This window comes from Pygocentrus nattereri, chromosome 1 (assembly GCF_015220715.1).
Source record: "Pygocentrus nattereri isolate fPygNat1 chromosome 1, fPygNat1.pri, whole genome shotgun sequence".
NCBI classification, from domain to species: domain Eukaryota; kingdom Metazoa; phylum Chordata; class Actinopteri; order Characiformes; family Serrasalmidae; genus Pygocentrus; species Pygocentrus nattereri.
Genome location: NC_051211.1, coordinates 49,384,323 through 49,397,882, shown reverse-complemented (window position 1 = coordinate 49,397,882; position 13,560 = coordinate 49,384,323). Strand labels below are relative to the sequence as shown.

The following is a 13,560-nucleotide window of genomic DNA, read 5'->3' as shown; positions in this document are numbered from 1 at the left end:
TGAGAGTCAGAGATTATTCTATTCTCAGCACAAGGCATTTTTTTCTATGCTGTGCCGTAGTAATATAAAATTCATTTGTTGTGAAGTGGTCAAACGTGTGTGTGTATTGTGAATTTTACAACGGCCAGCCAGTCAGATTTAAGTACTAGAATTAACTTTTAGAATTCAAAATGTACATTGATTTCTGTTTTGATAGCATATTTGAGTTGAATCGATTAATCACGACGGACATGATTTCAGTGCATGCAAACATTTTCTGATGAGAAATTCTCATTAGATTCTCTCCCACATTGTGTAATAGCAGCTCTGAGAGACTATTGTTTCTGCTTCCAAGGCCTTTGAAATCAATGCTCGTGTAAAATGATGTGCTTACACTATATTTCCAAAAGTATTCACTCACCCATCCAAATCATTGAATTCAGGTGTTCCAATCACTTCCATGGCCACAGGTGTATAAAGCCGAGCCCCTAGGCCTGCAGACTGCTTCTACAGACATTAGTGAAAGAATGGGTCGATCTCAGGAGCTCAGTGAACTCCAGCGTGGTACCGTGATCGGACGCCACCTGTGCAACAAGTCCAGTCAAGAAATTTCCTCACTACTAAATATTCCAGTCAACTGTCAGTGGGATTATAACAAAGTGGAAGTAATTGGGAATGACAGCAAATCAGCCACAAAGTGGTCGGCCACATAAAATGACAGAGCGGGGTCAGCGGATGCTGAGGGGCATAGTGCGCAGAGGTCACTGGTGCAGGGTTGTTTTTCAGGAGTTGGGCTCGGCCCCTTCGTTCCAGTGAAAGGAACTCTTAATGCTTCAGCACCAAGAGATTTTGGACAATTTCATGCTCCCAACTTTGTGTGAACACAAATTCCAACATGACTGTGCAGGTCCATAAAGACATGGATGAGCCAAGTTGGTGTTGAAGAACTTGACTGGCCTGCACAGAGTCCTGACCTCAACCCGATAGAACACCTTTGGGATGAATTAGAGCGGAGACTGTGAGTCAGGCCCTCTCATCCAACATCAGTGTCTGACCTCCCAAATGTGCTTCTGGAAGAACGGTCAAAAATTCCCATAAACACACTCCTAAACCTTGTGGAAAGCCTTGCCAGAAGAGTTGAAGCTGTTATAGCTGCAAAGGCTGGGCCAAGATTATATGAAACCCTATGGATTAAGACTGGGATGTCACTCAAGTTCAGATGTGTGAAGGCAGATGAGCGAATTTGGAAATATAGTGTGTGTTGGCAAACCATTCCTTGCATTACATCTTTGTTTCACTCTTTGGCCTTGTGTGCATAAGTTGCCTTATTACACTAACGTTACTCCAGCAACTTCCAACAAACTTCTATTTTATCCACTTTAAGAAGACTAATAAGACGATACAGCTGTCTCTTTGCTGGTGTTCTTGTAGAAAGGGCAATTTCACTTGGAGAAAAAACTCTTCCAAATAAGCTTCTTATGAGGCATTTTTTATTGAAACTTAGGAGTTCTTCTCAAAGCAATTCTCATTAGCTGCTTTCGTGTGATTGGCTGGTAGCGAGCAAATTACGGCAACAAATGAGGCGGCCAAAGATCAGCAGACAGCTCACTGATAGAAAATGCACAAGGCAATCTCCCAATTAAGGCTCGCCTGGTCCCTGCCGCTGCGCCCATAATTGGCAAACAAAGACGGTCACTCAGGCGAAACAAACAAGCACCTCACTCCTCTGCTCCACTCGCTGAGCCCCAGACGCTCATTATCTCTCTCTCTCTCTCACAATCATTTACTTCTATTACCCTCCCAGCTACTTAACATGTGACATGCCTCCACAGAAGCTCAAGTCCAGCAGAGTGATAGAGTGGATAGGGTGTAAGGGTCAGTGGAGCATGATATGATGGCCGAGGAGTTGGGCTGTGATCAAAATACAAAAAGAGCAATAAAGCTTGTAGGGCTGCAGCGAATATGCAGTAAAATCTGATAAATATTGTAATTAAAAGTTTTGAAAACAGAAAAACAGTTGGAATAAATGGTGCATTTATCTGTTTTTATGACAGCGCCACACAATTTCCATTGTTTTTTTATCAGTCTGACAGGAAAGTTTTGTTTATCAAGCTAAATGCTAATGAGTCACCAGTAGCAAGGCCTTTAAATAGAGCAAGATAATCTGCATATTACCCGAAACAGAATAGCCTTTTTTTCCACGTCAGTCAAATTGTCCTTTTCTGTCAGAGACACTGTGATATCCCAGCAGTGGTTGGGCTGTTGAGACTCTGTTCCTGTCTGTATTAGAGCTCTTGCTATTGCTCCGGATTAGAGGTCTGCACTCCCGTGGATTCCCACAGGACCTGCTACACTATCTTGTGGCGCGGGACTAATTTTCAGTGTTGCGAGCAGGAAACCAGCCCGCTGTAGGCGGGAGGGAATGCATGAAGTGAAATACCGTAAATTATGCGACAGCCTAAGCAAAGCAGAATGATCACTTAACATATAAATGAATAAATAACATACAATTTCTATGCCACTTATCCTTTAGGGTCATGGGGGGCTGGAGTCTATCTCAACTGTCAATGGGGCAGAAGGAACACTGGTGCGCAGTCATGTAATAACAGGAAGGTGCCGTCCCCAAACTGTTCCTACAAAATTGGGAGCATGAAATTGTCCGAAATCTTTTGGTCTGCTGAAGCATTAAGAGTTCCTATCACTGGCCCAACTCCTTAAAAACAACCCCACACCATAATCCCCCCTCCACCAAACTTTCCACTTGGCACAATGCAGTCAGACAAGTACCGTTCTCCTGGCAATCTCCTGGATCACTGTATCACACTGGAATTCACTGAGCTTCTGAGAGCGACCCATTCTTTCACTAATGTCTGTAGAAGCAGTCTGCAGGCCTAGTTGCTTGGGTTTATACACCTGTGGTCATGGAGGTGATTGGAACACCTGGATTCAATTATTTGGATGGGTGAGTGAATACTTTTGGAAATATAGTGTACATAAGTGATCATGATCTTTAACAGATCCTGCTGGAATCTCATGCAGTGTCATTGTGTACCAAATGAGACTGGAGGATGTTGTTATGCTATTTTTATGGATCTAGCCAATTGGGGAGGGGCACACATGTTCTCTTTACATGAAGAAAGCCCATGTTTGTGACATAGCAAAGCTTTGTGTTCCAGCTGTTTCGCTTTGTTTATAAACACCCTTCCTTTTTCCAGCCATTCCCAACCATTGTAGTAAAAAAACATGCCATAATGCATTCTTTTTGGCTCACAGTGCACACACACACACACACACACACACACACACACACACACACACACACACACACACACACACCATCATCTGAACTCTGCTTGCACTGGACCTGCAGATGTTATTGTTTGATTGATAACTGTTTTAACTTTCTGCCAGTTCTCTCACTCTGGCTAGATGTTCTCTAACTCTGAAGACCAGGCAGTTGATTTATGGCAAGCTGGCCACAGCTGTTGAGTTTTTGCTCCATTCTTATTGGCTGTCTGATTGGTTTTCTTAAGTTTTCGAGAGTATAAAACATCACTAGAGTGTATGTTGTTCATAATTTTAGTAGCATACTGCTTGAGACAAGCGACAGTCGTTCTGCTCCTGTGCAAAAGGGACACAGCAATGCAGGTAATTGTGTATATGATGGTAAAATACTTATTTTATTGACAATCGATTACTCATTGGTGCTGATGAATGATGTGATATACATTATATTTCCAAAAGTGTTCGCTCGTCTGCCTTCACACGCATATGAACTTGAGCGACATCCCATTCTTAATCCCTAGGGTTTAATATGATGTCGGCCCACCCTTTGCAGTTATAACAGCTTCAGCTCTTCTGGGAAGGCTTTCCACAAGGTTAGGAGTGTGTTTATGGGAAGCACGTTTGTGAGGTCAGACACTGATGTTGGACGAGAAGGCCTGGCTCACAGTCTCCTCTCTAATTCATCCCAAAGGTGTTCGGTCGTGTTGAGGTCAGGACTCTGTGCAGGCCAGTCAAGTTCTTCCACACGAAACTCGCCCATCCTTGTCTTTATGGACCTTGCTTTATGCACTGGTGAGCAGTCATGTTATAACAGGAAGGTGCCGTCCCCAAACTGTTCCTACAAAATTGGGAGCATGAAATTGTCCGAAATCTTTTGGTCTGCTGAAGCATTAAGAGTTCCTATCACTGGAACTAAGGGGCCGAGCCCAACTCCTTAAAAACAACCCCACACCATAATCCCCCCTCCACCAAACTTTCCACTTGGCACAATGCAGTCAGACAAGTACCGTTCTCCTGGCAATCTCCTGGATCACTGTATCACACTGGAATTCACTGAGCTTCTGAGAGCGACCCATTCTTTCACTAATGTCTGTAGAAGCAGTCTGCAGGCCTAGTTGCTTGGGTTTATACACCTGTGGTCATGGAGGTGATTGGAACACCTGGATTCAATTATTTGGATGGGTGAGTGAATACTTTTGGAAATATAGTGTACATAAGTGATCATGATCTTTAACAGATCCTGCTGGAATCTCATGCAGTGTCATTGTGTACCAAATGAGACTGGAGGATGTTGTTATGCTATTTTTATGGATCTAGCCAATTGGGGAGGTGCACACATGTTCTCTTTACATGAAGAAAGCCCATGTTTGTGACATAGCAAAGCTTTGTGTTCCAGCTGTTTCGCTTTGTTTGTAAACACCCTTCCTTTTTCCAGCCATTCCCATCCATTGTAGTAAAAAAAAAACATGCCATAATGCATTCTTTTTGGCTCACAGTGCACACACACACACACACACACACACACACCATCATCTGAACTCTGCTTGCACTGGACCTGCAGATGTTATTGTTTGATTGATAACTGTTTTAACTTTCTGCCAGTTCTCTCACTCTGGCTAGATGTTCTCTAACTCTGAAGGCCAGGCAGTTGATTTATGGCAAATGGTTTCTCTGCTTTTCCCTGTCAAATTCCATGAGTGTTTAGGCGTGTGGTCACTGGAGAGTGATTTGCAAATACCTACCATCTTGAAAAAACTAACCTTTGCTCTCATAAATCAACGTCTTATATAATTTAAGTCATATACAACAGAGACAATAAAACAAATAAACTCACATGGAGGACAGGGAGTGTCCACTGGGCTTCTTGTGGTCATCTGGAACTTATAGCCTGCAGTTACATTCGTACCTAGTGTTCTGTGGTCTGGTACTCGTTGCATGCATCTTTAACTCCTCTTGTCAAGAATGAGTGACTGAGCTGTGTCGGTAATACTTCTCCAGCCGTTTGGCTAGATCTTCTGTTCCATTGTTGAGAAACTAATGTGCTGTAGTTAGACAGGGTGCTCAGGTAATTTCATGATGTGTGACATTACTGGATATATCAAGGCTACTGAATAAGAGCTACCAGCACAACATAATGGCTCACCTTTATTTGTGTCTTTTTGTTTTTTGGAATGTTTTTTGTTATAGCCATCCTTACAGAGTGTATTTCTAAGAATGTCTTGTAACACTGCTAAATTGTTGTTGTGTGTGTGTGTGTGTGTGTGTGTGAGAGAGAGAATGTATATGTCTGTCTGTCTGCCCTGTGATGGACTGGCTGACCTATCTGGGGTGTATCCTGCCTTCCACCCAATGACCGCTGGGATTGGCTCCAGCGCCCTTGGGTGTTAATGTTATTGTAACTTCATTCTCAATGTTTTGCAATGATCTCATTCACTAAAGAATCCTCTACAGCTCTGTTCATTGTTCTGAACGCACCTCTCATTTTGCCATTTTTTTATAGCCTCATAATCTCGTAGATTAACAGCATCTTAATAGTAATTATTTTTAATTAGAGCAAGGTTGGAGACCACTAGACTAAGTTGTGTTATCTGACTGGTGCTATTACACCACTTTGGGCTTTAACTCCAATATTTGCAAACAATGAACAAAAGGCAATTATGGCAGTTCATTTCTGGTTAACGTACTGATTACTTCTGTTCTGAATTGTTCTGAAACAAATGGTCAATCACAGTAAACATCATTTAAATGGCTTCTCAGTATTTCTGCCTTTAAACAAGATAAAAATAACGAGCGGCTGATGCCGTTTGAAACCCGAGAGGCTATCCTTTCGTTCAAAAACAGCCTTGAAGTAAAATCATTGAGTGATATGAAAAGCTTACAGAGCTGTTCCTGAATGAAAACTGAGTCTGGTCTGTGTAGGAGAGGTAGTGTGTGTGTGTGTGTGTGTCTCTCTCTCTCTCTCGCAGGGATCTTTATCCATAAGTTTCATAGTAGCTTCATAGTAGTGGATCAGACACATTAGACAGACAGGTTCAACAGATTGTTCTCTGAGTTTAGGATGCTTCACGTGATCAGACTGTGCTGTTCGTACATTTACATTTACATTAACGGCATTTGGCTGACGCTCTTATCCAGAGCGACTTACAATTAGATCATTTTTTACACAGGAAGTCGAAGGTGGTGTTAGGAGTCTTGCCCAAGGACTCTTATTGGTATAGGTATTCACAATCGGAGTCAAACAGTCAGCTGGCACAGGCAGCACACAGACACGGATGATCTGTTGTTGTCGTCCAAAGAAAAACAAGACAAAACATTCTTTACTGATGTGTATTGTAAAGCCAGTGTAATGAGGTTTTCTCTATCTGTTGGTCAGGTCATCCAGAAATTTGGACACAGTGTAAAGGGCAACTGCTGTGCTCAAATGATTTAGAAAAAAATGGATGTACTTTTTAAAATTAGTTTTTGGTTTTGGTTTGTTTTTTTTAACAGCCATAATATATAGAGCTTCGTCTCCAAACCCCTAACTGATTAATCTTATCTCCTCTGTCCATCAGCCCGTGACCCAGAGATGAATCAAAATCTGCCATCTTTAAGGACGTGTCAGTTCTTTAAATGCACTTGGAGAAACTGAGGAGAAACTCTCTTAAAAAGGAGGGTTCTTTATGGAACAATGAATCCTAAAAGAACTCTTTGCATGATTAAACGGTTCTTTGCCTGGAGAAAGGGAGAGACAATGGTTCTACATGACGCCAAAAAGTTCTTCTGTTGGTATGATGTCAAGCCTGCAACAACAGAAGAACCATTTTTGGTGTTTCAAAAAGGTTCTATATGGAACCATCTACATACAGCACATTCTCTATCAATCTGAAGAACACTTTAATCATGCACACAGCTCTTTGAGTGTTCATGGTTCTATATAGAATGGATTTCTTTACTGATGAACCTGTGAAGAACCATCATTTTTATGCGTGTACATCTTCTGTGGAAGTTGCCGCCAAACTATTTTAATTAGGGTGGGGGAGGATACTGAGAAAGTTTAATGGAAGTTAATTAAATTGTTGATTAATTTGAATTTCATTAAAGCAGGCTGGTGTAAAAAGTTGATAATAGAATATAATTGTTTAATATGGGCAGATGAAAGTGACAGCTAAGTGAAGGGCATGGCATGGATTCCTCCTTCTTCCTATCTTGTCCTTGGCATCTCTTCCTCATGTTCTGAGGAGACATGATGAAAGAATGTCTGTTTTGAAAGGCTAGGATTTTTGCCAATCTGATTGAATACATTCCGATCATAGGTTAAGACTGAGGTGTTTATGCTCACTCTACTCAACAATGTGATGAAAATCTCTGTTTACATGCTCAGTATTCGATTTCAAAATTACACACATGCATAGAGAACCACTTAGTGTAGACATTACCATGACAACCAGCATCATGTGAGGTCCGGTCAGAGTGAGATGAGCAGCAGTGAGCAGTGCTTGTGTAATTACTTTAAAATGATGTCACACTCAGGAAAACGTCCTTCACATGTCCTTATTAAAGAAGGCCGAGAGGAAGACGTCGTGTGCTGAGACACATAAGCTGGACGCCCGTCCCACCACCATCTCTTAAAGATCAAAGCATAAACTTCGTCTCCTCTGCAGACCAGTTTCTACTCCCAACCATGTTGAACGTTATAAACTTTGACTGTGACACGACGAACATGCAGATCGTACTTAAACTTTCCGATAGGGAATGTAATCGGATACAGACGTTTACATGGTTATTATTCTTCTATTTAGCAGTACATTTACAGGATTACCCACCGTGCTCTCTCAGACTGTATTCTGAATGGCCTCAATAGGACTAGTCTAATCCTTCTGCATGGACGTATTCTATTCCAATTGAGCTGTTAGTTGGATTATTAACTGATTATTATGCTGTAAAAAGTGGCTTGTCAGAAATTCACTTCATGTGGTAACAAGTAAGTTAACTATTTCTAATCAACCTAAATAAATACTGTGAATGAATGATTCATTGAATGTAGTATTTTAAGTTGAATAAAACTAGTTCAGTTTCCTGTTACTACATAAAGTAATGTTTTTTAAGTAGGCCAGTCAAACCACTTTTTTAGTGTAGGCTGCATGTAAACTTGGGTAATGCAAGGATTGGAATTGAGAATGAACAGTTAAAGATATGAGCACCACCTACAGAGGCAAATTATGTTTAAATGCATTGCACATCATTTATTTTGTTTTTGTAAAGACATACAAGCAACACAACACAGTTCATCTCAAGGCAGGAACTGTAATCTCGGTACAAGAACAACAACTGAAAGCTGAAGTTGCTCTAATTCGTTTTTCAGAAATTAGTCACATTAATGTCATGTGCTACTTTCTACTGTGTTACTCTCAACATTGATGCTGACAGCTTTAGAGTACAGCAGACTCATTCCCTGTCCTCCCCAGAGAGGAGCAGGAGCTGTATAGCTGTGTTTGATTTCCAAAAGTGCACACAAACCAGCTCGTCCCTGGGGAGCCCAGCTCACGCACCCACATGCAGCAGCGTGATTGACTGAAAGGGTAATGACGACAGGCTGAAAGTTTTGTGTATGGTTAGATGGAGGAGATCTGATGGGCTGAATTAATATTAAATGATTTGGCCGTCTCTCATCTTGGCCTGCTGTAATTCCACACCGCTGCAATATTAACGAGTATCTCTCTGGCGCTCGCTCTTCACTCATTACACAGCTGCTCGGCTGGAAAGCGATGTGAAAACTGCTGCTGGAAATGCCTGAGTGTTGCTGTTTTATTGGCTTTGCTTCATGCTCTCTTTAGGCTTTGATGCGTTAATACGCAGCAGGCTGCTGAGTTACTGAAGCTCTGATGCAGTAATGTGATACTATGTGTGTTTGAGTGGTCAATGGAGAACCTTCCTAGACGAAATGTTCTTGATGGTTGTTCACATGTAATCAGATTCTGCTCAAAGTTTGCAGTTCTAAGCTGTAGAAACCCATTTTGGGACCAACAGGACCCTCACTGGAATTGTTATTATTTATTTATGTATTTTTTTCCTCACTAGCTATGTTTACATTGACTTATTGTACAAATTGCAAGCAATAGAATGAAAAAAAATTGCAATACTTACTGTCCTGTCCAGGAGCATGTTTCCATCATATATATATATATATATATATATATATATATATATATAAAAGCGAGATTTATTAAGGGCAAATTCATAATCAGGGTCGAGACGGTCCGGGGTTAGAGAGCCAATACGGAGAGCAGGAGGGACAGACATGATGAAGAGCACAGGAATCCAAATACAGGATCAAACAATATATACAATACATACGAAATACTTCGAACAAAACAATACAATACAAAGACCAACAAACCACTAGGAAAAACATAGGGCCTAAACACAACGGGGATAACAAGGGATAACAGGACACAGGTGGAAAACAGGTGGCAACAATCAGAGGCGGAGACTGAAAACAAGGGGGCTGGACTGGGAAGATAAACAAAAGCACATGGAAGACAAAAAAACAAGCACATGCAAGAGTGCGAGGAGCCAAGATACAAGGTTTTGTTCCCACAGCAATGATATATATATATATATACATTTATGTATTTACATTTATATATATTATCAGTGTTTAATAACTGTGTTTTAAACTGAAAGAAGAGACATGACGGTGCCTTGTGGGGAGAGGGTGCTGTTTTTGTTGGCGCTGATATTGGTGAATTTTGCAAAAGTAATAAACTTTTAGATGCAGTAAAACGCTTTTCGTAAAGACTCATTTCAATAGAAGCTACTGTTTAGGCTGTGAGCATTCGCTTGAGTTAGCTTCCATTTTATGAACATTTCAACACAGCAGTTTTTTTAGCACAGTGATGCTAAACGCAATTAAAGAGGATTTTCTCAAATTTTTGTAAATTTTCTACGTAAATTCAACTGTTACAATATGAACAGTTCTGACACTAGAACAGCACCGTTTACATTAAGACATTTTGAATGACTTTTTTACACATTAATAAATGAATCACTGAGACATTTAGAAAATTTAATGGAATTTCCCTTTAAATAATCACAAAAATATGACATCTGGTTGTGCTTGACCAGAGATCGGCAACCCGAATTTTAAGAAGAGCCATTTTGTCCTTTCAGTAAAAATCAATCCACCTTGAGAGCGGTCCCGATTGGCCCCTCCCTGTCCTGTCCATGTGTTTGTGTTGTGTTTTGATCTTCCGTGTGCATTTGTTTTGGTTTCCTAGTCCGGCCCCTTGTTTTGGGGATTCCTCCCCTGATTATACTCACCATTGTTTCCACCTGTGTCTTGTGAACCCTCGTTAGCCCTCTTGTATTTAAATCCAGTGTTTTCATTAGGCTAGTGCTGGTCCTTGTTTGCTTTGCTTGATGTATGTTGGTTGTGTTGGTGTATCTGCTCTGTTGGATGTTCTGTTTGTACGGTTTGTTGATTAGGATTTGTTTGGTGTGTTTCTCATCATGTCTAATTCTCATGTGATCCGTGTTGGCTCCATGACCCTGGACTGTCTCGACCCTGATTTTGGATTTGCCCTTTAGAAATCTCGCTTATCTCTGCATATGCGTCCGCCTCCTCGCTCCCCATTACAAGAGCCACAACATTTTATGTCCATTTTACTATCTTGGCTGTAAATATGACTCAGTGTGTGCTAATGTTCTAGTATAGGCTAAAAATATAATATAAACAAAAACACAGACTTACTTTGCTCTGCTTTAAGCTTCAGCTCAGCTATACCTGCTTTTCTCGCATCTCCGGCAGGAACCCTTTCCGCAAAAGTAGTTTTTTATAAAATGCCTCTCAAGGTTCGATTTTTTACGAAGCTAGAGTCGCTTCTCATTCATTAGCTTCTTGTTCAAATTTTCCCATTCCACCTTAAATGGTGGCACCAGAGCATAACTGTTGCACCATTTAAGGTGGAACAGTATAATTTGAACACTAATCTGACTTCAGCCTCGTGACTTTCTAACATTATAGCATAATTGATGTTCGTCTTCAATCTTTCTCCTTGCTGTTTTGTTAACTACTAGCTAGGAGAGATGTTGTCTGTGTTGCTACGGTGACCAGCAATCTGTGCACCAGACTTCAACCAGCTGGAGTGATTCTAAATGAAAATAACTCCATTCGTCTCCAAAGTGTTGATGTTTGTCTCTCACTTTGCCTTTTCATTAGCTACTAGCTAGATGAGGTTATTGTCTGTGTTGCTATGGTGACCAGCAGTCTGTGCACCAGACTTCAGGGTTTGAAGGGTGAATTAGCAGTTCTACATTAACTCCAGCGTGTAAGACCATTTATTGTTAAACTGTGATGAACGATCAGAAGAGCTTTATTTTCCTGTAAAGGTGGATTATTTTATTATTACCTACAAATCTAATTCTGCTGTGGAGCCACAACAGGACAGTAAAAGAGACACATGCAGCTGCGGAGCCACATGTTGCCGCCTGTAGGGCCAAATTAAAAGCGCACCGTATTTCTGGATGTCGTACGGTAATCACCATTTATGAACTGAGTGTTGAGCTTATTAAAATGTTTAGCTGGAATGAACAGGTTTGGTAAATTTAATTGAACTTCTACTCTCATCATTCTTATCTGAAGGAGAACTGAAGGGCAGTGGGCAGGAAAAGGAGGTGGAAGGGGGAGGGCTGTATAGTGTTTTAGTAAATGCAGGCTTGTCTTTGAGCGCAGTAACTGAATCTCCAGAGTATAATGGAGTCTGAGACAGACACACACACACACACACACACACATAAGCACACTTAGGAAGAGCTCTCTCTCCTGTGCTTTAGTGAATCAATCAGCAGAAGTGCTGTGAATTGTGGGAGCGCTCGTCCTGCCCCTCCTCCAAACACTCCCTCGTTCATCTCACTTCACGTCTTCTGTCACAGCTGTCACGCTTTATTAATATTCACTGTAAACACTGCACCTCAACAACAAGGCTGCGATTATTCAATTTCGGCTCGTCTTCTGCTGTTGTCGGGTGCGCAAGCATGTAGTTGAGACCTTCGCCTTTCTTTTCATTGTGTCATATGGACATGCAAGCTGTGAAACATGGTTACTGAATTAATGAATAGATGACTAAGCGTGAGAATTAAGGACAGATAACCGCATAACAGTAATTACCGGTGAATGATCTGATTACCTCTCCCTCTCGCATAGAGCTCATTAGTTGATTAAGTCATGGATTCATCAAGTGATTGAGCAACTGTCTGATCTCTTTATTTCAACGCTGTTTCAGGCACCTGTCACGGTCCAAACTCAAGGAGCTGATCCGAATCGCTCGGCCTTTCATCAAACGAGCCTGCGTGGTCTCTGTATATGTAAGTGTTTTCATTATAAAATTGCTCTGCATGTTTATGTGAATTAGTGAAGCTTTAGGATAAAAACTCCTGGCTGAACCAAGAATTCAAGACGCATCTTGTAAAAACTACACGATGTTGCCAAAAGTATTCACTCACCCATCCAAAGCACTGAATTCAGGTGGTCCAGTCACATTTATGGCCCCTAGGCCTGCAGACTGCTTCTACAGACATTAGTGAAAGAATGGGTCGCTCTCAGGAGCTCAGTGAACTCCAGCATGGTACCGTGATCGGACGCCACCTGTCCAGTCGTGAAATTTCCTCACTACTAAATATTCCACAGTCGACTGTCAGTGGGATTGTAACAAAGTGGAAGCGATTGAGAACGACAGCAACTCAGCCACAAAGTGGTCAACCATGTAACATAACAGAGCGGGGTCAGCAGATGCTGACGCATAGTGCGCAGAGGTCACCAACTTTCTGCAGAGTCAATCGCTAAAGACCTCCAGACTTCATGTGGCCTTCAGATCAGCTCAAGAGAGCTTTATGGAATGGGTTTCCATGGCTGAGCAGCTGCATCCAAACCTTACATCACCAAGTGCAATGAAAAGCGTCGAATGCAGTGGTGTAAAGCGCCGCCACTGGACTCCAGAGCAGTGGAGACGTGTTCTCTGGAGTGTGGAATCACACTTTCGATGGACGGCTCTGGGTTTGGCAGTTCCCAGGTGAACGGTACTTGACTGACTGCATTGTGCCAAGTGTAAAGTTTGGTGGAGGGGGGATTATGGTGTTGGTTTGTTTTCAGGAGTTGGGCTCGGCAGTGAAAGGAACTCTCTTAAAGCTTCAGCACCAAGAGATTTTTGACAATTTCATGCTCCCAACTTTGTGGGAACAGTTTGGGGACGGCCCCTTCCTGTTCCAACATGACTGTGCACCAGTGCACAAAGCAGGTCCATAAAGACATGGATGAGC

At 41.7% G+C, this 13,560-nt stretch overlaps 1 protein-coding gene across 1 annotated transcript in view; it reads left to right on the top strand.

Moving 5' to 3' along the window:
• tmtc1 (transmembrane O-mannosyltransferase targeting cadherins 1) overlaps window positions 1-13,560 on the top strand; it is an 82,118-nt gene that overhangs the window by 33,378 nt on the left and 35,180 nt on the right. The window contains exon 5 of the mRNA XM_017698917.2: window positions 12,528-12,609. Coding sequence (XP_017554406.1) covers window positions 12,528-12,609 — 82 coding nt within the window. The remainder of the gene's footprint in view (window positions 1-12,527; window positions 12,610-13,560) is intronic.